General features: G+C 45.5%; 1 protein-coding gene across 2 annotated transcripts in view; it reads left to right on the top strand.

The window, feature by feature from the left end:
• The window catches only part of Slc24a2 (solute carrier family 24 member 2), a 237,510-nt gene that overhangs the window by 206,371 nt on the left and 3,385 nt on the right, over positions 1 to 27,754 (top strand). For both annotated transcript variants that reach the window (XM_051164027.1, XM_051164026.1), the window contains 3 exons: positions 14,196 to 14,339; positions 23,460 to 23,549; positions 26,159 to 26,325. In XM_051164027.1, the coding sequence (XP_051019984.1) occupies positions 14,196 to 14,339; positions 23,460 to 23,549; positions 26,159 to 26,325 (401 nt within the window). The remainder of the gene's footprint in view (positions 1 to 14,195; positions 14,340 to 23,459; positions 23,550 to 26,158; positions 26,326 to 27,754) is intronic.

Raw genomic sequence — 27,754 nt, 5'->3', positions numbered from 1 at the left:
AGAACATGTAACATTTGAGCTAGGCATTGATGGATGGTAGGAATTTGTCACTCAGAGAAGAAGGAAATGAAATGACAACCTGTTCAGGTTTCCAGAAACTTAGGTTTAGTGATTGCTGAGCAAGATGGTAGATGTAGAGACTGAAAAACAAGGTAAAGAAAGATACCCCAGGAAGTATAAAATGAGCTTCTTCACCCATCTGTCACATCAGAAGGCTCTAGTGTCCATCTGGGCCAGACAATGTACTGGGCACTGAGGTGTCCACATGTGCCAGTAAAGCTGAGGTTGATGACTACAGGGCCTCAGAGAGTAAAGGATGAGGGTGGCACAAGGAGTGCAGAGCCCTCTGGACATCCTCACTGAGGAGGTATCCTTCAAACTGAGCGGGAACCTGTGGCAGGAACCTGCCAAAGGCGCAGCAGCAGGAGGTAAAAATGAGTTTGGCATGTTTGAAGACAGAGGGAGCCAAGGGAAGGAGACAGCAGCAGCAGGGAGGCAGGGCCTTTAGATGCTGGGATGTTGGTTCTTCTTGGGCAGCAGCAAGCCACTGGACATCCCAGATGTGATTGGTACTAACCGAATGCCCCCGAGGCTGCATCCAGACTGTTTTTAAAACAATATTGAGGCAGAGAGGCCTCTGAAGGGTTGGTGGAGCTTGGAGTACTACAGTAGACTCAGAGAAAGGATAAGTGTGTCCTGAAACATGCTGTTCATCTCTCGAGAATGAGGAGCCTAGAAGGATTTAGGGAGCGATGGCAAACTTTTGGATGTTTTTCAGGAAGATAGCTCATTTTGTTCAAGAAGTGACAAGGTGGCCTGTTGTAGATGTAGAACACTTTCCCAGCGTGCACCGGTCCTTCGTTCCATGCCAGGTACCACAAAAATAAGAGGGAAGGCAAAATAGAAAAAAGAGCAGACACAGAAAAGTAAGTCATGAGCTCAGAAGCTTAGGGGTCAGTGTGCTGGGGTCCATATTCCAATGTGGCCTATTGCCTGTGACTGTATGACCCAAAGGGCTAGAATGGTTTATACATTTTCAAAATGTTTTTGTGAAAAGGGAAGCAGGAGCATATGGAACAGGGACCATATGGACCCCAAAGCCTGAAATATTTACTGTCTAGCCCTTTGTGGAGTATGGGGGAGGGGTACCACTCATACCCAATACAGACCATCTGCAGTCTTTAAAGAGAAAGCTCTCCTATACTGATTTGGAACGATCTTCAGTATGTGTCGTTAAGTGAACAGGCACTGTGCCAAAGTGTATCCTAGATTGTGAGATACGACCGAGCACTGTCTGATATGAGAGCCAGAGTATAAATCTTTGCTTGGGATGCTGCTGGAGAAAATAGCTACGTCAGTTACCTCCAAAGACCTCGAGATGTTCCATTCTGGGGGTGTTGCATTTTTGAACCAAAGAATTGTGTTGCCTTGTCAAAAAACAACAACAACAACAACAACAAAAAACAGAGTAACAACAATAAAAAATAATAATGGATTAGATTAGGAATGGGATGTGGACGGATTGCCTAGCATATACAAAGCCCTGGCTTCCACCCCCAACACCACAAAAAGAAGGTACTTGTAATCCCAGCATTTGGGAGGTGGAGGCAAAAGGATCAGAAGTTCAGACTTTATCCTCCAGTACATAATAGTGATGACGATGACGACAACAAGGATGATGATGAGGAGGAGGAGGATGAGGATGATGATGAGGAGGAGGAGGAGGAGGAGGAGGGTTAAACTAAAACAGCATTTCTTAGTCATTCAAGCAGGCTACAGTGGCAAGCCACTGGAATCCAAATCCCAGCCCTTTTCTTACCAGCTGTGTGGCCTAGCGCAGGGTATTAAGCCTCCACATTCCTTCTCTGTAAAACAGTAAATTAAAAAAAAAAAATTTAAGGCTTATCTTATAATGTTAGCGTGAGGCTCAGTTGCTCTTTAAACAGTTCTTGACATACAGTAAGCCCCTCTCAGGACTTTTATTTATTACTATTTTCCACACTTCGATGCTGTTTCTCTTGTCTCCATTTGCCATCCCAGTGCTGCACGGAGAAGCAGACTGGAACTGCCGCAGCTTTGCCAGCCCACCAGATTTTCAATGTGGGTAATTTCCCTAGGCACAGACTTGACGTTTCAGTTTTGTCAGTCTGTGGAGAGCTTGCCTAGTGCATGTGAGGGGACCCGGGCAGGATCCCCAGAATTGAGGAGTTCAGGGGGCCACCTAGCTAGATTTTGATGTTGTCAATCCGGATACCACCAGGTGACAGCCCTTGGCCGCATGCCCTGGGATGCTGCCTCCTTGTTGCTGTGAGGCATCTAAATCCTGCAGATAAACTCAACAAAGCTCAGGATCTGGCTAAAAATCTCACTGGTTTAGATGATCCATGCTTTTTATTTTACTTTGAGGCAGGGTCTCACTATATATAGCCTTGGCTCTCCTGGAACATTACCTGCCTCTGCCTCCAAATGTTGGGTGTGTGAGTGACCATGCCTGACAACACACCATAAATCGACTTTTTTTTCCCTTGCACTTAGCTCTGATTTCATTTCACCTGCGGTTGTTTTGTCCTTAAGGAAGGCCTTCCTTCTTTTCTTTCTTTTTTTTTTAAATTAATTTATTCAGATTACATCTCAATTGTTATCCCTTTGCTTGTCTCCTCCCGTTTCTCCCTCCCTCCCTCTTTCACCCTATTCCCCTCCCCTAGGTCTGTGACAGAAGAGGACCTCCTCCCCTACCATATGGTCACAGCCTATCAAGTCTCATCTTGGTAGCCTTCCTATTCTTTCTCTGAGTGCTACCAGGCCTCCCCACCAAGGGAAAGTGGTCAAATACGGGTTCATGTCAGAGTCAGTCCCTGCTCTCCAGACAACCATGGATAATGTCCTGTCCCTTGGCTAGATCTGAGTAGGGGTTCAATGTTTACTGCATGTATTGTGCTTGGTTGGTGCAGTAGTTTGAGCAGATCCCCCTGGGTCCAATCCACCATCATGATGTTTTTCTTGTAGGTTTCTAGGGAAGTCCTCTTTTTGGGAGGAGGATGGTAGGAGTGGGTTTTTTGAGATAGGGTTTCTCTGTGTAGTTTTGGCTGTCCTGGACTCACTTTGTAGACCAAGCTGGCCTCAAATTCACAACGATCCACCTGCTCTGCCTCCCAGAGTGCTGAGATTACAGGTGTGTGCCACCAGGCCTGGCTAAGAAAGGAACTTTTAATTGTCCTTCTTTTGGTTGAGGGTTAGTTATATCCATGGGTAAGGAAATTCATGTAAGAAAACTACATTCCTGGATAGAAGGATGGATGGATTGATGGATCAAAGGATTGAAGACAGATGGACAGGTGTATGATGGATGGATGGGTGGATAATTAATGGATGGACAAATGGACAGATGGATGGAGGATAGATGGGTGGGTGGATGGATGAATGATGTGGAGAAAGAAAAACACACAGGATCTATAAAAATGCAGGTTCTGTTCTTATTTCCTCAGCTTATAATTTGAATGTTTCCATACTGTGCTAAAGCCCCCTTTGCATTTTAGAACTCAGCTCTGATGCACTTCTCCCTAGGGCTGCCTTCCCTGAACCCAGTAGACTTTTCAGGATCTGATTTCTGCATTCCCCATTCAATGACTAAGTAAAGGATGCGCAGAGAAAATGTGATAGAAGTGACTGTGTGTTTAATTCTCTCCTTTAAAAAAGAATCAAATGCTTAAAAATATCTCCTGCCTCTTAAATTTAGGTTTCCAAGGGTGCTTTGGAAAAACAAAGTACCGTTTTCAAAGTTTATCATTTACTGCAGATTGCCGCTGCTGTGATCTGAGAGCTCCCTGGAAAGATGTGATAATGCACGTGGCTCAGACTGCCAGGTGTCTTGGGGATTTCCAGAATTACCCATGCAGGTGGTGCCTGGAATCCATATTCTCTGTTTCTTCTTTAAAAAAAAAAAAAAAAAAAAAAAAAAAGCATTACCTTTAACATAACAGCAAACAGCTCTGTCCATCAGCACAGGGACCGCACACTCTCTTGTGAGTCAGCAGGGTTACAGGTGGGTGAGAGCAAGTAGACCAGGAACCTGTCCACCTCTTGGACAGCACACTGAGAGTAGTCGTGAGAACCATGAAATGGTGGGAAGTGGCACATGTCGCCTTGTCTGACACAGCCAAGCAGAGGGCAGTTGTGGTACTTCACTGTGAAGGCAATGCGGATGCCAGAAGACTGCCCAGTGCATCTGGATGGATGACTTCCTTGGAAAAGAAACCATTTGTGTCAGAGAAAACCTGACAGTAGCCATATACCAGGCAAAGCTTAAGGACTGTTGCTGGCCAGGCCATTTCCAGGGCAGATAGTATTTTTCTGTCAGTGTATATTTTTAATGAAAAGTTGAGATCTGTTTCCTGTATCTGTTGACCAGGATAATATTTACCAAGTGATGAAGATTCATTCAGGGACCTTTTAACAATTTTTTCCAACATAATATTTTTTATTGGTTGTTTGGGAACTACACAATGCACCCCAAATCACAAACACTTCTTTCTCATTTTCCCCAGGTCCACTCTCCTGCCCTGTGCCCTCCCACCTCAGAAATAAAAATAAGAAAAAATACACCAAGTCCAACTTGTATTGCCCACATACTCATTGGAGCATGGCTAAAATCCCAGTGGCCAGCCCCCTAAAGATAACTGAGTCCTCTTAACATATTTTAAGAATAAACTAGATACAAATTTAAGACTCTTGAAAACCTTTTTTCCTAAAACTGAGATTTACAAAGAATTACACCTTATTCACTGGGAACCTTGTTGTTAATATTTTTCTTTCTGAGGAGTTTTGAGAGTGTCTGTTCATCTTTCACATGATACGTCAGTAAGTGGCTACTAATGAAAGGAGGGGAAGCTTTATTACGACCCTGGAAAAAATACCAGCATTGATGTGCTGTTTCTGTGGCTAATTATAACCCAATTGATAATAAGAGGCTAAAAAGGAGTTCGCGGCTGTTTTTATAATTCCCCAGTTAGCTTCTGTATGAGCAAATATTTTATGAATGTGTCAGCAATATTTACACATGCCTGAAAACACGCGAGAACCAGTTTCCAGCAGTGCAGAAGGAAGCCCAGCACGTCTGTAGTTTGCTCCTCAGAATCACCTGGCCGGAATGCACAGTAAAGGGAAGCAGCTGCATTTCCATAGAGACCCTCACATGCCCTCTGCCTGCTTAGACATGGCTCCTCACTTTCCCAGAAAGCTGAGGTTCAGGCAGCTCCACCCCTCAAAGCAGTATCTGTTGAAACCTTGGTTTTGGTTCAGCGTCTAGTACAAGATAACATGTTGGGGTTGCTATTGCTCGGTGGAATCTTGTTTTGTGTTCCATGTGATAAATGTCTGGTGCTGGGATTTTTTTTTTCCCCTGTATGTAAAGCAGACCAGTGATGTCATTATAAAGGGAGGGAATTCCTTCCTATCACCTGCAGTAAGTGTGTTTGTTTTTAAAGGAAATCTGTTTTTGATGGTGGTGGTGGTGGTGGTGGTTTGTTTAGGGGTTTATTTTTTTTTATTCAGTTTGGCTTTGGTTTTTTGTTTTGTTTTGTTTTGTTTTGTTTTAAGACAGGGTTTCTCTGTAGCCTTGGCTATCCTGGACTCACTCTGTAGACCAGGGTGGCCTTGAACTCACAGAGATCTGCCTGCCTCTGACTCCCCAAGTGCTGGGATTATAGGTGTGTGCCACAATGCCCAGCAGAAATCTGTTTTCTAGTTTAAAGATTTGTTCTGTTGGTTCAGAGTGCCCACACAGAAGGCAAGGCAAATGTCTTAGATGGTGTGTCCCTTCTAAAAAAGGATAGAGTTTGACTCAGTCTCTTTTCAACTTTGTGCATAAGAGACAGGGGATGGGGACTCTAGAGGCTGAGGACAAATTACAGATAATAAGTAATATTGGTAGAAAATATGGGTGCAAGATCAATGATAATCTCCGAACGCAAAAGCAGGTTGTGCTAAGACTCAAAAATGAGTTTGTAAAGGACCGTTGAAAAGCAGATTAAATTAAGTAAATACAGTTTATTTCCCAGCCAAAGCATCTGCTCTGCAATAAAATGCTGGGAAAGGATGAGTGCCTGTGTGGTCATCACATTAGTCTCCTCAGGCCAACCATGGATGGGGTAACTTGCGTGACACAAACCTCACAGTTCTGAGGGTTCGAAGTTTCTGACCTCTGGCCAAGGCTCTCTTTCCGGCATCTTATTTCCACGGCCTTTCTTCAGTGCATGCCCACCTGCACGAACAGGGAGAGACACAGAAAAAGAAACAAGAGAAGCCTGGGGGGGGGAGCAGTCCAGAAAACACGCGTTGTAGGCCTTCGTTTTATAAGGTAGCTAATCTCTTCGGATGGATCAGGGCCCCATCCTCACAACCTCGTTTAAACATGACTGCTTCCTGAGGGTTTCCATCTCCAAACACAGCCCCCTGCACAGGGGAGGTCTTGACATACTTGCTGTGTTTAGTATTCACCCAGGGCTCGGTGCTTCCCTTGGGATAACTAACGTCTTCCTATATAGCTGTCTGGCTTTCTGTCACCTGCTCTAAAAAAATTTTTCTTCTTTAAGACCTTCCTGGTCTTGTTGCCGATTCACAGAGGAAAGACAAGTGAAAATGCACCCCTGTAGAGGAGTGAGGTCCTCCAGAGAACCATCCCAGAACTCTGAGACAGCTTTGAACATAACTCAGCGCACCTCGTTTGGCAAGTCTGAAAGCTACAATTATGAAATCCTGAAAGTTCAGATTACGCCATGACCAAGGGATTCTGAGTCTATGAAACGAAAGTGATCCATAAGGCAGCAGCTAATGTTTATGTGAGGGTCACTATTGCTGTGATGAAACACCATTACCAAAAAGCAACTTGGGGAGGAAATTTACCTTTCAGTTCCATATAACAAACAGTTCAACATCAAAAACATGAGAGCAGAAACACCTGCAGGGTAGGAACCTGGAGGCAGGAGCTGATGCACATCTTGGAAGAGTGCTGCTTACTGGCTTGCTCCCCATGGCTTGCTCAGCCTGCTCTCTTATAGAACCCTGGACTACCGGCCCAGCGATGGTGCCACCCAGGGTGGGTTAGGCCCGTCCGCATTGATTACTAATTAAGAAAATGCCCTACAGCCAGGTCCTTACAGGGGCATTTTTCCCAATTCAGGTTCCCTTTCACTTCACTCAAGCTTGTATCAAGTTAACATAAAACTAGCCAGGACGGTGGGTCAGTCTCTCCGTAACCCGTGTTCTATTTCTGTAGTTGGTGGACAAGGATGTCTGTTAGGACATTATTCTTCATGAATTAGCCAGTACATTTTGTGGGGGAATGGAGCCAGCCAGTTTGCACCATTTCCTCTGTGCCAAACACAGGTTGGGTGATGTTTACATGACAGTGGGCAACGTGTGGAAGTCTCAAGGCATTTTCTACTATCCAGTCAGTTGTTGGCCATGAAACCATTCATGGTTTTTAAAGAATCTCTGTGTATTTGGGGTAATTTTGCCTTTAAAATCCCAGCACTGGTATTGTTTTAAGTCTGCACAAAGCTCAGAGTCAAGGTGTCACAATATTATGAGTCTTACCATCTGCTTAGAAGCTTATTTCCCAATAGAAAGTTCCCAAAGCTACCTACTGAATAAAACGCTGGTTCTCCCCAGGGCTGTGGGATTTCTCCTTCCTTCTTGTTTACAGAGCCTTCTATTTATCCATTTTAACTAAGAGAGTAGAAAATTAGATTGTTGGTATCAGCGCAGTCAACAAATGCTCAGTTAATACTGGGTGAGTGAACAGATGGGGGTGTGAGAAATTATTGCAGCTTCCACTTTCATATAAAATAATTGAATTGTAGGGTGTTATTGTTGGAAATGACACTAGAATCCACCTAATCAAATGTCCTTTCTCCTAGAAGAAATTATTTTCCTATTTTTAAGAGTGATAACAACCATGTTTTGGAGTGTTTGTTGTGTGCCAAACACTGTTCTAAGTACTTTGCATTAATTATTTCAGGCAGTTCTTCAACAGCACCGGTGCTGTAAAGGAACCTTGAGAACAGAATTTATATTTAAATACTTTATGTCTGACTGTCTTGACAAGTGGGACTATGTCTTTTCAACCTTCCTGCAGCTGTCCCATCATTAGATAAGGTACCATCAGGATGTCCTCCGGGAGCGTTTTACAGGCCCACTGCCCAGACCCACCTGCCTTTTCACCAGTTCCCATGGAGACCTACTTTGAGAGATGATGCATGTTTCCAGAGAGCTTCTTTTTAATGCTTCAAGCACGAAAAGTAGGAAAACTGGTCCCAGGATAAAGACAGTGCTGTTTTCTTGTGCGCAGTCTTCTCTGGAGGCATTATGACCTTCAAACACTGAATTACAGAGTGTGAAGCAGACCCAGCTCCCATTTCAGCCCATGCTCACACTTGTCCCACAAAGGTTTATGACTGTAAAGGGTTTCGTTGTCTACAGTGTCACTAGATATCCATTTTAAAGGCAGCCAAAGTGGGATTATCTACAGTTACGGGAGTATGGGGTGGCATCAAGCAATGAAGTCCACATAAATTCTCATTGTTGGACCGTCGCCTTCCCCACTTCCAACCCGGGGAAAGCACAGGTACAGAGGGGCATGGCCATCTTCTGTGCCAGTATTTGAGAGCCTGATATTCACCGATGTCTATAGCACCCACATTTCATTTATTTTCAATTAAATTATTAAATTAAACCTTCCCTTACCCTCCTCCAACACTTTGCATGTTCTCCACAAATTCGCGACCTCTTTCCCTTTGTTATCTCTACATACATATGCGTGTGCATAAATATATAAATACAAGTTGCTCAGTCCACTTAGTGTGGCTTGCGTGTATGTGACTTTAGGGATGACCACTTGCTGTTGGATAACTAATTAGGAGCCTCATCCCTGGAGAAGACTATTTCTCCTGCCCTCAGCTTTTCTCAGTTGCTTGTACTTTGTCTCTGGTCAAGGCGCTATGGATCTCCTCTCCCATGTTAGTGTGTCTGTTGTCCTAGTTCACATTGTCTGTTGGCAGTCATATTGTTGAGGTGTCACTGCCGTTTCTCAGCAAATGTCCTAGTCCTCTGACCCTTGCAGTCGTCCTGCCCCCTCTTTTGAGATAGTGGCTGAGCCTCAAGTGCAGGACGTAACGTTGTAGATGATAGTGATAAGTAATCGTTGTTAAATGTGCATCCTAGACCTGGAAGTAAGGAAGCAGCTTCTCCTGTTCATGCCTCAAATGACCCTTCATGTCCCTTGAAGTGCCTCTGGGAATGCTACATAGCACAGAGAAAAGGGAGGGGCTGTAAACTGGGGAGGGGGGAGGATCACCTCTTATCTAAAAATGTAGGCCATCCAAACTATCAAATATCTGCTTAGGCTCAAGACAATAAATGGGGAAATGTTCGTTAAGTGCTAAGTGCTTGCTGCATCAGGGCTTTTAAATTTTTTATTTTTAAATGTGCGTGTGTGTGTGTGTGTGTGAGAGAGAGAGAGAGAGAGAGAGAGAGAGAGAGGGAGGGAGGGAGGGAGGGAGGGAGGGAGGGAGAGAGAGAGAGAGAGAGAGAGAGAATTTATTTATGTATACTGTGCTCTGCATGTATGCCAGTGTGCCAGAAGAGGGCACCAGATCTCAATATAGATGGTTTTGAGCCACTGTGTGGTTGCTGAGAATTGAACTCAGGGCATTTGGAAGCACAGCCAGTCCTCTTAACCTCTGAGCCATCTCTCCAGCCCAGAAACACTATTTTTTTTTTTAAACTAGGTTCTGGGGCTGGAGAGATGGCTCAGTACCTAAAGTACCTGCCGTGCAAGCATAAAGACCTGAGTGCAGATCCACACTATCCAGTAAAAGCCACATGCGGTGGTGCACATCTGTAAACCCAGCACGGGGGGGGGGGGGGGCAGAGACAGGAGGACCCCTAGAAATCGTTAACCAGCCAGCGAGCTCGAGGTTCATACTCACAGTCGGTTGGCTTTATTACAAAACGAAGCTGGGAAGCCTTATGTCGCTGGTCACAAATGCCTGCTCGGTGGCACTGAGAAAAGGAGACAGTGTAGAAGGGAGAAGAAAGAGGTCACGGAGAAGGTCATGGGACCTTCTTTCAACAAGTCACTTCCTCTCAGGGTCCTCACCCATCCACTGCGACAAATGGCCTCAGACGTCAGGGTGCTTCCGACTCCCACTCCTGGCGTTGGTTCTCTTGGTGCCTAAAGCTGCTTTGCTAAGACATCCCAGAGCTTGACAATGACAGTTGGCTTTTCTGATCTGTGAGCACCCTCGGGAAGCTTGACTGACAGTTCCTTAGGGAGGTAGCCCCTCAACAGGGACAAAAGAAGCTTGGCCTCACTGGTGGCACAGTTCAAAGGTCAGCTGACTGGGAGGTGCACTCGCCACGTCTGCAGGGGATGGAATGCCATCCTGTGAGCATTGCAGACGCTGAAGGCATGGCATCGTGTCCTTATCCAGCGTCATGCCACCCTGAGGAGCTGCCAGTGGGACATGGCAGCACTCCTGAGCTCTGAAGTAAAGACAAGGCAGTAAGATCTTCACTTCTGACTTGAAGCAGATCCCAGCTGAGCTGGAGACCGTCCCTGGCGACCCTAAGTGTGGCGACCATCCCTGTGTGTGACCTGGTGGTAAGGCCTTGCCACCAACAACTAGGACTGGATCTAAAAGGGGCTGATTTACAGATCCTTCTAGGGTTGTTTTGTTTTCATTTTAATTCCCTGAAAGAAGAGATTGCATTAGAATGGGTGGCCCTCATACTGGAATCAGGCACCTACTCCTCACAGGCAAAAATGAGAAACTGAGTTGCTTCAGAGAGTGTTCAGGCTTCAGAGGTAACTTCCGGGCTGGGGAACCCACACAGTGTACATGCAGCGGTGCTATATGGATGCTCCCCAGGACCCTACCACCACCACCCACCCCCATCCTGCAAGTAGCCAATAGTAGATGCTTTGGGATCATCTGGTTTTGCATCTCTTTTTAAGTGCAAGGTGCCCTGGAAAGCAGGAGCCCTAGACTTCTCGTGATCAGCTTCATGTGTAAATTCCCTCGGAAGTCTTCGGATGATGATGATGATGATAGGCGACACCTGAGAAATCTGGAAACTGGAGTTTGCAAGTTCTGACTTTGCTGCCTGCTCTCTCCATCCTGCTGGGTCTGAGGGCCTGTGCATCCCTTGGGAAGCTAGTTAGAAAGAGGGTGTGTGTGTGTGTGGTTGTGTGTGTGTGTGGGTGTGTGTGGGTGTGTGTGGGTATGTAAAACATTTCTATGTACAGCCCAGGCTAGGCTGCTGCTTACTATACAGGCCATAAAAAGTAAAATCCTCAGCTTTCTGGAGTACTGAGATTACAGGTGCAAACTCCCACCCCCTGCTGAGTAAGGTGTGTGTGTGTGTGTGTGTATTTATGTGTTTTCTCTAAGGTCCTGTTTCATCAGAAATTACATGGTCCTAAAGAGTTAGTCACCCGCCCAGTTTTGTGTAATCGTAGGGCTTGTACAGGACACCAGCAGATAGCAAACCATGTTGAGCCTTTGTATCAAAAATCACTTGGATTCTTTCTGGCTTAGACAGCTGTGGCCTGCTTTCCCTGCCTTGCTTTCTAGTGGCCACTCTTCAGACACTTCAGGAGGCAAGAGTGGATTGTCACAAGGTCAAAGCTGGCATGCCACAGCTCTAGCGAAGGTTGGAACTCATTGCCCTGACCTCAAGGGCCTCTGGCTTAGGGCTCAAGCCTAATGGAATCACTGCATCTCCTGCTCAGGCAAAGACAAAACAGGCCCTAAACTTGGATCTGCGTTCTGCTGTGTCTCTAACCAGCTTGCAAGCTGTTGCCCGTTGACCCAGAGTGAGATTTCCTTGGCAAGAAGGCAAGAACCATTTCTTCTGTGGTGTTCTGACAGCTTGATCCGGGGACACCTCTCATATGCATCCCAGGCTTCTAGGCCCCTTCCCTGCAGCAGGAATTGCCCCCTGTGAGGAGTGAAGATTCTTGGCATAGCCTAAGGCACAGACCTCTAGTCAGCTCCTACCCTAGCACCAGCCTCCTTAAGTGCCGCCCTTGGGCCATATACAGCACAGCTAACTGTTTGCACTGGACACCAGTGTGTTTGGAGCTTAGGCATCCAAACAGACAATTATTTTCTGCTGTTTGCTAGCGGCGCTGCCTGCCTGGTGACTTTGGCAGATGGAGAGGAGAGCTAATCCGTAGGTCCCAAGCAGAAGGGTTATTGATGAAATGTCACCATCTGTTGGTGTCATTAAAATGATATGAGTCATAAGGAGTTGCTTTTGTGCTCTTTCAAAAAGTAACAAAACACAAAAAGGATAGTTTGGAATTTAGAGAGAAGTTACTAAATTGTGGGTGGAGGTAGGGGCAGAGTGGGGAGGGAAGGCTACCTTGGAAGAAATAGGAGCTTGGTGAGGTCATCTGATGAGCTGATTGGTCTTCAGAGAAGCCAGTCCTCCACTGGGTTAAACAGGCACTTGTTTGTATGAGATGAGGTGCTTGTGAAGGCTGGTACAGGACCTCAACACTCCATGCCTTCATCTTGGTACCTACTACCAGGTGTGCAAGGGAAAGCCACTCATCTGGCTACATGAAGAAGACCTCATTGGGGGGGGTGTAATATTCCCGCAGCCTTCTTAGTCTTCACTGCCCTAGGACACCCAGATGGTCATTCTTGTATCCAGGTGGCACCATAGGTATGTGAGCCCATAGCGATGGTTTTCTCTGTGGGTCACCTCTCCTCCAAGGATGATGAGGTGGCTAGGAGCCACCGCCGGTGCAGGAAGCCTGCAAGAAGCTCTCTGTGGTAGCTAAAGGAAACGGCACCAGGTGTGGTGCGAAAGCGCCTGTTGATATTTTCAGATCTGGTGCTCCGTGCTGCTGTTGCTGCTGCTGCTGCTACTGCTGTTTCATTTCTAAACAAGCAGGGTGGGCAGTGGTGAGGGTGTCAGCAGTGCTGTGGTGGTGTCTCTGTGGCCCCATCTCAGGGTGCAACGGTCATCCTGCTGGGCAGACCCACCTTTTGTCTCTTCTGCCCCTTGGGCTTGAGAGCTGCTGGCTGCAGTAGAGGCCACCCAAATGCCAGCAGCAGGCTGCCACATCAGAGACTGAGAGCTTGTACTGAGCAGGGTCGATGCCAAACTAGCCTTTAACCCTGTTTCTCTTGAGTCCTTAGGCGTGTGTTTGTGTACCTTGCTGTAAAGACTAGTGGAATGGTTGAGAATTCACCCAGTTGATAAAGCAAGTTAGGAACACCCATGCACAAATTGCTGAACTTATTTTTGGATAGGTGGGAGGTAGCTAGGACCTCTCAGGGTTATCACTGAGCTGTTTCCAAAGTGAGCTTTCTGTGCCTGGGTAACATCAGCTGGAGGGAAGGAGAGAGAAAGGAAAGGGGGAAGCAAGGGATTTTTTTATTTTTTATTTTTTTGGTTTGATTTTAGTTTTGGTTTTTGTTTTTCCGAGACAGGGTTTCTCTGTGTATCCTTGGCTGTCCTGGACTCACTTAGTAACCAGGCTGGCCTCGAACTCACAGTGATCCACCTGCCTCTGCTGGGATTAAAGGCTTGCACCACTACACCCGGCGGGATTTTAATATTTTAAACTGCGTTCTTCCTCCCAAAATGTCTGAATCACAGCTCAAGGGAAAAGGAGATGAGAGTCATAAGTCAAAAGATCAGCAGATATATTTTAATCATAAAATGTTCATGAAGGTAGATTTGTTTTGGAAGGATAAAGTGAGTCATATCAAAGTACATTATTTGCGGGTATGCAGATATCATAACGAGAACCATTACTTTGTACAGTTGAATAAGAAAAGCAGTTGGCTCCAAAAGAGAGAGAAAAAAAAAAAAGAGTGTTGTGAGTAGTTAACTATGGCTTATGTTAAACAACCAGCTGATAAGTATGTGAAGCCATAAGAATCAAAAGAGAGTTCTACAGTGCTGGGGGGGGGGGGGTTGAAAACCTGTTTTTCCCCCTAGGCCTTGGGCTGTGACAGATGGGGGGCTCCTACAAAAGATGGGGTGCTCCTACAAAAGCCTGTGAAAGCAGCTGGGGTGGCTCAGGATGACCCCCACTTGCTCTGCGGTCTTGCCATTTGTGGCCCCGTTGCCTCCTCTTGTTTCTGCCTGTTTACATCTGTCCTCTTGTTCTGCAGCAAGCCACAGAGACTGCTGAGGAAGAGGATGACCAGCCCCTCAGCCTGTCCTGGCCAGCCAATCCCCGGAAGCAGGTCACATTCCTGATCGTTCTTCCCATCGTCTTCCCTCTCTGGATCACCTTACCCGATGTCCGCAAACCTGTGAGTGAACCACTGCTCAAACAGCTCCCTTGGAAAGAGCGTGCTGGCCACCATAGTCTGTATCCACTGGGTTAAAAGGAAAAGGTGGCTTAGGTTTCCAGCTTGCCACAGAGGTGCCCCACCCACAGTTTCTCTTTTCTCTGCCTCTGGGAAGATATAAGAGGGACTCTAGCTGAGACTCCTAGCAGCAGGGGCCATGGGGACTGAAGAGGACACCCTCTAACTAGGCAGGACTCCTAGTGGAGGGAGGAGAAGGCCAACCCACCGACAAAAACTTTGATCCAAAAGGTACCCTGCCTACAAGATGTGCTGGGATAAAGATAGAGCAGAGATCGAGGCAATGTCCAATCAATGCCTGGCCCAACCCAAGACCCACCCTGTGGAAGAAAACCAACCCCTGGCACTATTAAAAATACTCTGCTATGCCTGCAGACAGGAGGCTAGCACAGTTGTCCTCTGAGAGGCTCCCCCCAGCAGTGCTTTGAAACAGATGCTGAGACTCACAGGCAAACATTGGGTAAAGCATAGGAAATCTAGTGGCAAAGTGGGGGGAAGGAAGGATAAAAGAACCTGGAGGGGACAAGAGCTCCACAAGAGGACAAACAGAGGAGCCTGTGGAGTCTGAAGCACCAACCAAGGGTCATGCATGGACTGGACCTAGGCCCCCTACACAGATGTAGCCAATGGGCAACTCCGGCTTCATGTGGGTTCCCTAGTAAGGGGAGTGGGGCTGACTCTGACATGGACTGTGTTGCCTGCTTTTTTATCAGTTTACCCTGACTGGACTGTCTTGCCAGGTCACAGGGGAAGAAGATGAACTCAATCCTGATGTGACGTAATGACCTGGGGCGGGTGGGTAGGGAGGGAGGCTCCTCTTTTCTAAGGAATAGGGAAAGAAGGAGTAAGAAGGAAGGTAAGACTGGGGGGAGAGGAGGGAGGGGGCTATGACCAGGATATAAAGTGAATAAATTAATAAAGTGATTAAGTAATATTTTTTAAAAGGAAAAGGTGAGGTAGCATGAATGCATGTCTCTTCTCCTACATGCCTGAAACCAGCCACAGTGATTGTTGAGCAGTTGTCAAACCTGAACCACCCCAAGACCTCCAAGAGTGAGGGAGCGCTGCGTGCTTTTTGAGTCGGTTGTCTCTGAAGTTATGTAGTGAAAATGCAATTCTACTCTATTGGCCAAAACACCCAGGAACCAGCTGTAACTAAAAAGGCACAGTGGCATGTGCCTTCAATCCCAGCACCTAGGAGGCAGAGACACGCAGATCTCTGAGTTCAAGGCCAGCCTGAGAGTGAGTTCTAGAACAGACAGATATATGTAGAAAAAGCCTGTCATTAAAAAATGGAGGTGGGGTGGAGTTCACCTAAAAGAAAGAAAAATGACTCAGTGGTTAAGAAACACATGCTGCTCTTGCAGAGACCTGCGTTCAGTTCTCAGAAACCACATGAAGTGGCTCACAGCCACTTATAACCCCAGCTCTGGGAATGCCTTCTTCTGGATTCTGAGGGCGCCTATACACAGTGTACACAAATACAAACACAGACATGTCCATATATATACATAATTTTTTCAAAAAAAAATCGTAAAAAAAAAAAAAAGGTGACCTAGGCTATGCCAGTGTCATGTGCCCTGTGAATCTCTTAATGAGAAAAATGTCAAAGAACTGGAAACCACCGTAGCCATTTTCTCTTAAGGGGTACAACTCAAGGTCCAAGCAGGAAAGCAACCCTGTGTTTCCTTGAATTTTCTTTTAGCTATATATATAGATGGATTGTTTAAAAAAAATAATTTAAACAAATGCAAATGCCTACATGTATGGTATTCCTTCTAGAATTGTATTGTAATCATTATAACCAATACTATTATTTAATACTGTCAAGTGTCAAGGGCTGTCAATGCAGCGTCATTGCACAGTCAGCAAAAGGCAGTCCATGTGTAGACTAATCAAAGGAACATTCCCTTCCAACATTGGTAAAGTAGGTTCTTGAACCACTAGTTTTGCCCTAGAGGTAGAAAGGGTAGTGAGAAGAAAAGGACATGTGCCCCAACACACACAGGAGCATGTACGACTGTGCATCAGGAGCATGTACCGACTGTGCATCAGATTCCACACTGATGTTTTCAATAAACTACATCGAGGGATCTCTGGAAACACATGGTAAGATACATGTGTTGTTCATGAAAGGAAAACTATCAGCCCAGGACCCCCAAGGCCAGGTTCTCAGCACTAAGGAGATTTATTTGCCCCAGAGGAACAACGGGAACAAGGGAGAGGGGAATATTTGTCCCAGAGGGGAATGGGACAAAGAATGCTTCTGGAAAGAGAGGAGACAAGAGTGGCCCATAGGCAAATGACAGTTTATAAAGTTACAACGGAAAACCCATGTTAGGATGAGGTATTTCATTTTAATTGGGCAAGTTAATTAGGTGAGCCAAGGGTAGGGGCTTTTGGTTTCTGGACTTCAATACTTTGATAGCTGGACCTTGGTAGTCAGCCTCAGGAGGAGGAGGAGGAGGAAGTGGCCAAATAAAGGAATGGACCTTGGGGGCTGGCTTTAGGCTGTGCTCTCATGGTTTGCAGCAAGGCAGAGGGGATGTGAGAGAACCGCAAGGCCTGCAGAGCCATGCTTGAGCCGCCCAGAGACCCTTCAGTTGGTACAAGAAAAGGACGCGTAAGTAGGTCAACTAGATTACACCTAGTCACTTTCCAGAGAATGGAACTGAGAGGCAGACCCAGGTCTCTGCCACCACACGGCCTCCCCTGGCATTTCTTGACACTAGAAGGTTGGCATTAAAAAAAAAAAAAAAACAAAGAAACAAACCTAACCACATTTGCAATAAAATATTCAAGACAATCAGAAATCTTCAAGGACCTCCAGGTGATCCTGCTTTCCTTACTGGGGGTAGGTGTTGAGAGGAAAAATCCTATCCCATTAGCTTGGACTGTGAATAACCCAGCCTGAAAGAGAGCCATGCCTTACACAGCAGACACTAGGAAAGGACTCACAGCAGTCCTCCCCACAAGACAGCTTCTCTACTCAAGGATGCAGCAGCTGCTGCAGTTCCCTGGAAGCAATATTTAAGTTTCTTAGTTCAAGTTACAACAGCAGGGCATGCGCCCCGCAGGAAGGACTGGCTTCCTGCGAACCAGAGCAAAGCAGCTCATGTGTTTGCTGCCCCTCCCCCGAGGCTCACACAGCACCGATAGATCTGAGATGTGTTCATTATCGCTTCCGACGGCTTCTATTGATTGTCAACATGGCAGGATCTAGAATAACCAGACACAGGCCTCTGGGCATATTTGTGAGAGAGAGAGAGTATAGGTTAATGGAGGAAGGAGGACCTACCCTAAATGTGTGTGGTCCCCAGACCAAACAAAAAGGACAAAAAAAAGGTAGCTGAGCACCCACACTTATCTGCCCCCTGACTGGACACCATGTGACCAGGTGCCTTGTGCTCTCTAACTGTGAGCCAAAGACATCCTTCCTTAAGTTGCTTTGTCAGTTCTGTTACTACAGCAATAAGAAAGATAATTAATATGTTGTTCATTCCTGTTCCTATGCCATTTGGCCCAGTGTTTTCATTTATCCCATAAAGGAACAACAGAAGACTAGGTAGAGTTATCTAACTCTACAGAAGGTTTAGTATGATATGGTCCAGAGTGGTGGGCTAACTGGCTAATAAGAGCTAATTGTTGCTTTGCTCCGGGCACTTGGGCTAGAGCATCATGGGAGCAGAAGTGTATGGCTGGGCTGTTCTTCACTTCTAGTGGGCAGGAGGCAGAGAGGAAATGCTGGTGCTCTGAAGGTCTTCTCTCTTTTCTCCTTTCTATTCTGTCTACATCCATGGCAGGTCCCCTCCCACTAATCCTCTCTGAAAACACCTCCGAAGACATACCGCAGGGGTGTGCCTCACAAATCATGTAGGTGATTCTAAGTCCAGCCCAATTCATAGTGAGCATTAACTAACACCGGTCTCATGGAGCATGATGGGTGTGACTGATGAGAAAATGGAGCCGCACACTCTTCTTGGTGTCACCATTGACTCATTCTTTTTTTTTAAATATTTTATTAATTTATTCATATTACATCTCAATTGTTAGCCCATCCCTTGTATCCTCCCATTCCTTCCTCCCTCCCACTTCCCTCCTACTCCCCTATGTCTGTGCCTGAGGGGGACCTCCTCCCCCTGTATATGCTCATAGGGTATCGAGTCTCTTCTTGGTGACCTGTTATCCTTCCTCTGAGTGCCACCAGGCCTCCCCATCAAGGGGACATGGTCAAAAATGGGGCACCAGAGTTTGTATGAAAGTAAGACCATTCTTTACCATGCAGCCTGCCCTCAAAGGGCCAACCCCTGCCGCCTGGGCCAGTTGGGCTTTCTTTCTCCCTTAGTCACTTTTTCTAATTGCTGGGACAAGATGCCTGACAAGAGTAGCATAAGGGAAGAAGGCTTGACTATGGCTTGTGGTTTTAAAAGGATAAATTCCATCAGAACTGTGAAGGCATAGCTCACTGGCGTGGTCATGTGACATCCACAGTCAGGAGCAGAGAGAGGTGAATGTCAGCGCCCCACTCGTTTCCTTCTCTTGACTCAGTTTGGGTTCCCAGCCCGTGGGATGTCACCAACATTCAGAGAGAGTCTTCCCTCCTCAGTTACACCTCCTGATAGTGCCCTCAAAGACAAACCTGGAGGCATCTCTACTCTGTGGTTCCAAATTCTGTGAAGACAATGAAGACTAGCCATTGCCTTCCTTACTTCCCCAAGCACTAGCCATAGTAGGAAATGAGTTAGTTTCTTCCTTTTACCAGGTTCCATATTCTGTTCCAAGCAGAAATGAGACTACCAAGAGAACATTAGTTATGTTTAGATTCCCTCAGCACTAAAGACCCCATAGGCCCTTGATGAGGATAACAACACAAAATTCAGTTTCTGTCTTTAAGTTTAATAACTAGACCAAGACGTGTTCACTGTACTGAATAGTTTTGTGTCCACTTGGTACAACCTAAGGTTGTCTGAGGGGAGGGAACATCAGATGAGAAGATGCTTCCATACATGGGGCTGTAGGCAAACCTGTGGGAGCATTTTTCTAATTAGTGATTGGTGGAGGAGAGTCCAGTCCATTGTAATTGGTACCATTTCTGGGCTGGTGCTCTTGGGTTCTTTTTTTTTTTTTTTTTTTAATTCAGGCTGAGCAAGCCATGCGGAGCAAGCCAGTAAGCAGCACTTCTCCATGGCCTCTGTATTAGCTCCTGCCCTGTTTGAGGTCCTGTCTTGACTTCCTTTAATAACTGACAGTGATGTGGAAGTGTGAGCCAAGTAAACCCATTCCTCCTCAAGTTGCTTTTGGCCATGATGTTTCATCGCAGCAGTAGTGACCCTGAGACACTCCATAGGATGCAAAGCAAGATCTCAAAGCAGCAGTAGAAGGAGACTCGGCCACAGTCTCCTACTCCAGATCATTTTCACTCCACCACCCTGACTGGTGGCTTGTCCTCTCTGCCCTACCTTATAAGCTGAGCAACTCTGGAAAATGAACCTCTCTGAACCTCATTTTTGTCCACTGTTAATGGAAATTTCTAAGATCTCTAGATTCCTTACCAGCCTTGGCATTTTGTGATTGAGAAAAGCATAAATAAATTGATCAGCCTCAATACAGCATTGTAAATTGAAGGTGACTTTATACCCCATCTTACCTACGATAGCCTCAGCTTCACTCTGAGAGCACACTGGTTGGAAGACAAGCTGTGTGGCCCTCCCTGCACATACAAGAAGCCAACTGAAATAAGCCATGCTGGTAGATATACAAGCCATTAACATGTTTCCTGATCATATTTATTACAGAGGATTTTTATTAGATTGTTTTTTATGCCAATTTTCTTTTTGCTTTGTAACACATCTCAAAGTCACCTTAAAACAAGCGTGTTTCAGCCCATGACTCTGAAGATTAAAAGTCCATGCTAGTCTCAGTTGGAGAGTTCTGAGAGCAGGTTGCCATAGGAGCCTCTCAGTTGAGATAACCGTGGTAAACATGGTCTCTAATCTTTAAGTACTCTGGTCTGGACTTAGTTATAGGATAGTAAAGGACCAAGAGCTACAAGAATGAAAACTCCAAAACCCCCTTGAGATCTAGTTTGGAATTTGTATTCTATCATTGGCAACACACTCTGTTGGTTGAAGCCCATCAGAGACCCAGCCCCAGCCTTAGAGTAGAGAAGAGAAATAGAGCTCACCTATTGATAGGAGAGGCAGACTAATGTACTGGGGTGCTGGTGGTGGTGGTGTTTGACTTTTTTTTTTTTTTTTTTTTTTTTGGTTGGTTTTCAGTCATACCACAGACCTTACGTGTGTCCACAATGGCCACTGGAGGTAATATGAAGGGAGAGGGGAAAAAAATAGGAAAATTAACTAACAGATATTTGCTGCTCCTTAGGGCCCACCAGCTCCATCTCTTCAATAGTTTTTTTTTTTTTAATTCTTCATGGAGATGAAAATTCTAGACCTTAATAAAAATTATAGGGAAAGCATGGTTGTAGGTGTACTTTCTGGGTTTTTTTTTTTTTTTTTTTTTTAGTTTCTAACTCTACCACCCTAATTCACCCCAATCCTTTCCAGCTCCCAACACTAAGTAGGCACAAGAAAGAAGGAGAAGGGGATGTAGACCACGTCAGACTAGTTCCTGATGACTAAGAGGCATCAGGTTCCTAAGGACAAGTCCCATCCTCATCAGCAGAATATCCAGCAATCCAACAAACCAGCAATAGCAAACGCAAACACAGCAGCAGGGACCAACACCAGCACAAGCAGCAGCAGGGGAGCAACAGCCACCACAGGCCCTTTCAATGCTCCCCCATTCATACCCTCCCCAGAGTCCCCAGAATTAAACTATCTGCAGATGGCAAAAAAAAAAAAAAAAAAAATTACACTTCTCCTAGAGCACAAGACAATCTGGAGCAGACCCTGCCCCCATCTCCCACACCTGGGATTAAAACAAAAACATACTCACATAACTGTTTGGTTTTTTTTAAGAAGCCAAAATTCTCACTGCACATGATTGAATAGTTCTAATTTCAGAATAAATATAACTCCCACTTGTTTGTATTCCCACATCATTTCTATGCAAATTTTATGGCTCTGTTTAATGGATCACACATATTTTCCGCTGAGATATTAACTAAGAGCTTCACGCTTAGAGTTTTCTTAAATTAACAACTTTGTTTGTAAAGGGAAACGTGTAATAAACCTTGATGGAAAACGTACCTTTGATGGAGACTGAAATTAATAAACAGTGAAACACCCAACGTTATTTCCTTGAGCGGGCTGAGATGGAGGTCCATACAGAGGAGGATCGGAGCTCTTGAGATTAGAGCTAGGAAGGAACCTGAACACCCAGCTAGAGCTTCTCAGTTTCTGTCATCTATTCATTCACCAAGTTTGTATTGATTGTCCAGCAGGAGTCAAATGTGATGCAGCAAGAAGGAAGTGATCAAGACCCAGGGAAGTTTAGTGGTTTGCTCAATCACACTTAGCTACTCAGAGAGCCAAGACTCCATCAGACCAGAGACATCCACAGTCACTTCAGCGGCCAACAAGAGAGCTCAGCAGATGAAGGCGGTTGCTACCAAGCCTTATTTATGGTCTAAATTTGGATGCCAGGACCAACATGGTAGAAAGAGCTAACAGACTCCCGCAAGTTGTTCTCAGACCTTCACACACGCACACACACACACCTCTAAATAAGTGAATGAATGAACAGATAAATAAATACACGAGTGTAAAAAATGTATACTTCAATCCAGGTTTAATAGTAAATTCTTGTAACCACAGCTATTAGGAAGACTAAGGCAAGGCAATTACAAATTTGAAACCATCCTGGGCTACATAGCAAGAGTCCCATCCCTTCCACCCAGGGTTTATTCCTCAGAACGTTGCACAAAGTAGATGTGCAGTGACTATTAAATTTAGAACAGCAAGGACATGGCCAGTTTGCTCAGCCAGCCATTGTCCGGTGGCTTTTTTTAAACCAGTATCACACTGCTCCCTACTAAAAGCTTCTAATGGGAACATTAGCCGTCAATTAGGTACCTAACCATAACATTGGAAAGAAATGGGCAGCACATGGACACAATTTGCTCATTTGCTAATTGGTATGAGGCCGATCCTAACAGATGTCAGAATGAGCCACCATTACCGGCCATAACCGAATGTGCTAGACCTCGGCTTCCAGGGCTGTTTTCTCTCTTCCAATGATACTGGCAACCTAATACCTACCTGTACAGAGGCTCCAGGGCTGTGGTGGCCTGAATGGAGTTCGAATGAGGAGCATGGCCCAGAACTAAATGAGAGAAGTAGTTTCCTGAGTTGTGAGCCGGGGCATGGGAAGGCGGTGGGACAGAGAAACAATTAGCCAAACTGCTGGTGCGTGAAGGGTTGCAACCTCCGAAGCAAGAACAGTATGGGAGGCTGGGGAGGCAGATGGCCAAACAGCTGGAGCACTGGCCTCTGTTTCCTGGAGGTTTTTTTGTTTTGTTTTGTTTTCCTTCTGATGTTGGGAATAGAGGCTGGCGTGATGATGAGGATGAGGATGTTTGCTCTACTGGTGTTAGCTCGGTGTGTTTTGAGCAGTTTTGGCCCTGTTTTCTTCAGGAAGTGTTGCTAAAAAGATACATGCTAGGCGCACAAGCTGTGTAATCAGCTGACCAGAATTTCATCTCTAGTTGAAGATCTGGAAGCAGAGTACGTACCCAGTCTTCACCTGTTCCCAGTAAATGATGAAGACCCTGAAATACACTGAGAATATTTGCTTTCAGAGGTTTTTTTTTTTTTTTTTATAAGCCTGTAATTCAAGATTTGGGACTTTCTGGTGCCTGTTGATTATTACTGTTGAATTAAACAAATTTCCACTAATGGATTGATTTGCATTTGGTTGCTTTTTGCCCCTACTCTCACCCCTGGCTTTGTCCCTTTGGCAGATAACGTCTTTTGATTGCTAATCCAGCCAAGAAGTAATAATGTGGGAGAATCATGGCATGGCAAAGGTGGCTTTGGCTCTGGGCTGTCCCTCCACCACAAAGGGAAGTACTGACACTCTTCCCCTCTGGTTGTCTTGCAGGCTTCCAGAAAGTTCTTCCCGATCACATTCTTTGGCTCCATCACGTGGATTGCAGTTTTCTCTTACCTGATGGTTTGGTGGGCACACCAGGTAAGACTACCAGTGGCGCCCGTCTGCCTTTATTTTTCTCTAGTCTTGGTTGTCAAGTGGTTAATCAATGTGTTCGCCTTTTGAAACTGCCACAATACTGAGCATGGTGCAGATAGGTTATAGTTCCGGAAAGGATTTTCCTATTCTCCTATGCATGCTTGCCTGCTTCTCAGAGGGGTGTACCTGTTTGTTGCTGCTAAAAGAATTAAACCATGGAAAAGCATGTGATGTCATAGGACAGAGAGTATAGACCTGTTCTCCAGGCCTACTTTTGTGGTCAGAAATCACATGAGCATAGCTGTTAGAAAGCTATGTGGAGGAAAGCAAGCCCTGCTGCTTTTCAGTGTCATCCGCAGCCTGGCCAACTAGGGATAGGAAGAAAGTCAAGATCCTGCCTACCTCAGTGTGTGTGTGTGTGTGTGTGTGTGTGTGTGTCCCCCCATTGCATAGTCACAGGAAGTCTTCCGTGTTCTTCTTTATCGCTCACTACGTTATACGACATGGACACAGGGTCTTTCGCTAAACCTATAGCTTGCTGTTTGCAGCTAGGCTGGCAAGCAGCAAGCCCTAGTATTCTTTCTGACTCTGCCACAAACCCCCGTGCTGGGTCACAGGCCTTTTCATACGGATGCCTTGGATCTGAAGTCAGGTCCTCGTGTTTGTGCAGTCATTGTCCTGGCCCTCCGAGCCACCTCCTCAAGCCTCACAAGCCGTTTAGCAGTGGTTACTAAGAGAGGTCCTGAGGACAAAGGGCTCTTTCTTGAGCTTCAGTTTATAAATGTAATGATGTCATTTTTGTCACTTTTAACTCAGTACCAGTCATAATGCTGATGCCAAGATGCGATCTCAGTAATTACTGCCTAAAACTTGAATGAGTGAGATTTGAGGCCTTCCATTCTCAAAGACGAGAGCAGGAACCGTTGTTTGTTGAGTGTGTACTCCATGCTGGACAGTTCGTGTCCCTTCGTCTTTTTACTCTTGAGTTTAATCTTGAACATGGGTTGAAATACTATGAGGGGAAACAATCATTATCTACAATCTGCAGATAAAGGAATTGAGTTTAAAACAGATGAGAAAAATACCCAAGCAGCCAGGCATTGTGTCACATGTGTGGCATCCTAGCCCTTGGGAAGTAAAGGCAGGAGAATCAGGAAATCAAGGCTTCAAAGGCCTCCTGGGCTGTAGGAGACGCACCGTGTTCTTAAACACACCGTCACCCTTTCCTTCTGTTGAGAGCAGCATTCAACTCCAATGTAAATGGTGTGTTTTCAACCAGTCACTGTAATAACATTCCCTCAAACAATTTAAATTATTAAGAATGTGTTAAATTCACGAACTCTGGTGCCCCATATTTGAACACGTCCCCTGGATGGAGAGGCCTGGCGGTGCTCAGAGGAAGGATAGCAGGCTACCAAGAAGAGACTTGATACCCTATGAGCATATACAGGGGGAGGAGGTCCCCCTCAGTCACAGTCATAGGGGAGGGGAGTAGGGGGAAATGGAAGGAAGGGAGAAATGGGAGGATACAAGGGATGGGATAACAATTTAGATGTAATATGAATAAATTAATAAAATATATTCTTAAAAGAATGTGTTAAATTACTTGCAGCTTACTAGGGAGAAAATCACTTAGAGTGAAGGAGACCATTTTGTGCAAACTGGGTATGCCTGTTTCCCGGGGAAGTCCCCGGCGTGAGTGTATCAACTCGGTCATGCAGCAAGTGGGCACTCGGAGCCTACAGCAGACAGCTTCTTAACCTATTTGTCCTTATAACTCTTCTTGCCCAAGAAATTTTTTACACAACCTCAGAAATAATTGTCCTATAAAGCAAATACACTGGTCAAACATTTGCTGGTGGTAAATCATAAAGAATTTTATTTTAAAACAGTTCTTTGGTGAATATATAATTTTATCATTTGCATACTTCTCAGAAGGGTGTTTGTTTGCTTGTTTGCTGCTGGGGGAGAATTAAACCGTAGAAGAGCATGTGATGCAACAGGACAGAGAGAATGTTCAGTGGCTCCCAGGGTTGACCATCAATTGCCTGAAAGCACGGCATCACACAAATATGCAGTACCATATGGTACAAGGATGCTTAAGACTACTTCAGAAGTGGTTATAAAGTCTGCCCTGATCCCAAGCTAGTTAGTTATTATTAGTTTGTTTAATCTTTGTGTGCCTATTGCTGGCTTCCTGAGTGTAGATGTTACAGCAATATAAACCCATACCTTTATCTTTTATTGAGAGGGTGGGGGAGGTTTCTCTGTATAGCCTCAGCTGTCCTGGACTCACTTTATAGACCAGGCTGTCCTCAAACTCCCAGAGGTTCACCTGCCTCTGCCTCCCTGATGCTGGGATTACAGGCATGTGCACCCGGTACCCCTTCCTTTATTGGTGATTATGTCTTGTTCGTTTTTATTATATCAGCACTTATCCCAAAACAGAGGAGGAACTCATTAAAAAGAAGTCACACAGTGATGTGGGTTCTGTGACTTCCAGCCCTCATACTCGTCCCCGCTGTGACATGCAGGTCAGAGACATGAGTGGCATTAGTGATGTGGGTTCTGTGACTTCCAGCCCTCATACTTGTCCCCGCTGTGACATGCAGGTTGGAGAGACTATTGGCATCAGTGAGGAGATCATGGGCCTGACCATCTTGGCTGCTGGGACCTCTATCCCTGACCTTATCACCAGTGTCATCGTGGCCCGGAAGGGCCTGGGGGACATGGCTGTGTCCAGCTCTGTCGGAAGCAACATCTTTGACATCACCGTGGGGTGAGTATGAGCATGCGCACCAGCTCCGTCTCCGTCTTTGTCTTCCTAGAAGCCGTAGAAACAGGAGCTGGCTCTCTAAACCCAAAACTCACCCAAGTGCCTGGGAGAGCCCTTCCATTTTACCAGCCGGCTTTTATTTAAGGAACTTGATAAAAGCTAAACCATCCCCAGACCAGCAGAAACACACACTTACATACAGAATATTCTAGAGAATCAGAATCTCATTTACATGACTGCACTCACCACAAGTTGTGAACTTGCACTGTCCAGATAGGACTGTGATGCTGTGGCAGTTGCACGGTGTTTTTTTTCTTTTTTTCCCTCTCTAATTACTGTCCTGAACCTGTAAGATTGGATTCAAAGGCTTGGGACACACCCAGGCCCAGTGTTGACACCCTGTCTCCTTACTTGAAAACTAGTGGCAACCTAGGTTTTATGAAAGGCAGAAGATGAGATCTTTTCTCCTGGCTGAACAAAATGGCGGTCTCAGTAGGAATAATCTATAACAAGCCACATTGGCAGGGACTCTGTTATCCCTCCCATTGGGATAACTTGTCAAGAGTAGTTGACAAATGACCCTGGTTGTTAGCTCCTGAGAAACTTAAGTTCCTGAGTCACAGAGTCTCGATGTTCCCAGAATAATAATAGGGCTCTTGGCCCTGGAATTGGGAAATTCACTAAAGTGCATCCACTTTCTCACTGAATGTCTTGAATGTTATTCTTTTTCCTTTTCCTTAAGCCATTATACATACATGTGTCATCGTTTATATGGTGCTTATAGTTAACAACTTAAAACACACAAATACGCTATATGCTATCAACCTTATTTCTGAATATAGAAACGGGAAGGCACAGCTGGTAAATGAGGAAGCTGAGATTAAAATAGGCTTTCTGTGGACAAGTGCTCTATCTCAGAGTAAAACCTGACTATGAGTTTCCAGTGTCTGAATCGGCTGTTAGTCACCAAGGTTCCCTCTCCTGGGGCCTTGCGCCTTTGCTGGCCATCCACTAAAGAGCCTCCTCATCGATCTACAGAGAACCCTTGACTTGTCTTTCCATGTCTGTTCAAATCCCTGGGCTCCTGCTCTTACGGACTCTGCATATGATACTCTCAGTATGATTATTTCTTCTCTGCTAGCATGTGAGCCCTTCAAGCATCCCTCCTCACGAACTCCCCGAAGCCTGGCCCCTCCCCTGGCACATGGTAGCGGCTCACAAACGCCTATAGAATGAGCAGAAGTTGTTCGGAGATCAACTGTATCTGTCAGCAATGCTGCTTGCAAATTTGCATTCTCCTGAGTGGTCCAATGATGGGGGAGGAGGGAGAATGGTCCATAGTGCAAAAAAAGAAAAAAGGTCTTCTACAATCTAAGAATCATAAGTATTCAGATAGACACATCCGTCATGTTTTCCAAAGGTGCATACTCTA

Source organism: Acomys russatus, chromosome 2, assembly GCF_903995435.1.
Source record: "Acomys russatus chromosome 2, mAcoRus1.1, whole genome shotgun sequence".
Classification (NCBI taxonomy): domain Eukaryota; kingdom Metazoa; phylum Chordata; class Mammalia; order Rodentia; family Muridae; genus Acomys; species Acomys russatus.
Note: the sequence above shows the minus strand (reverse complement) of the source record. Positions and strands in the feature narration are given on the sequence as shown.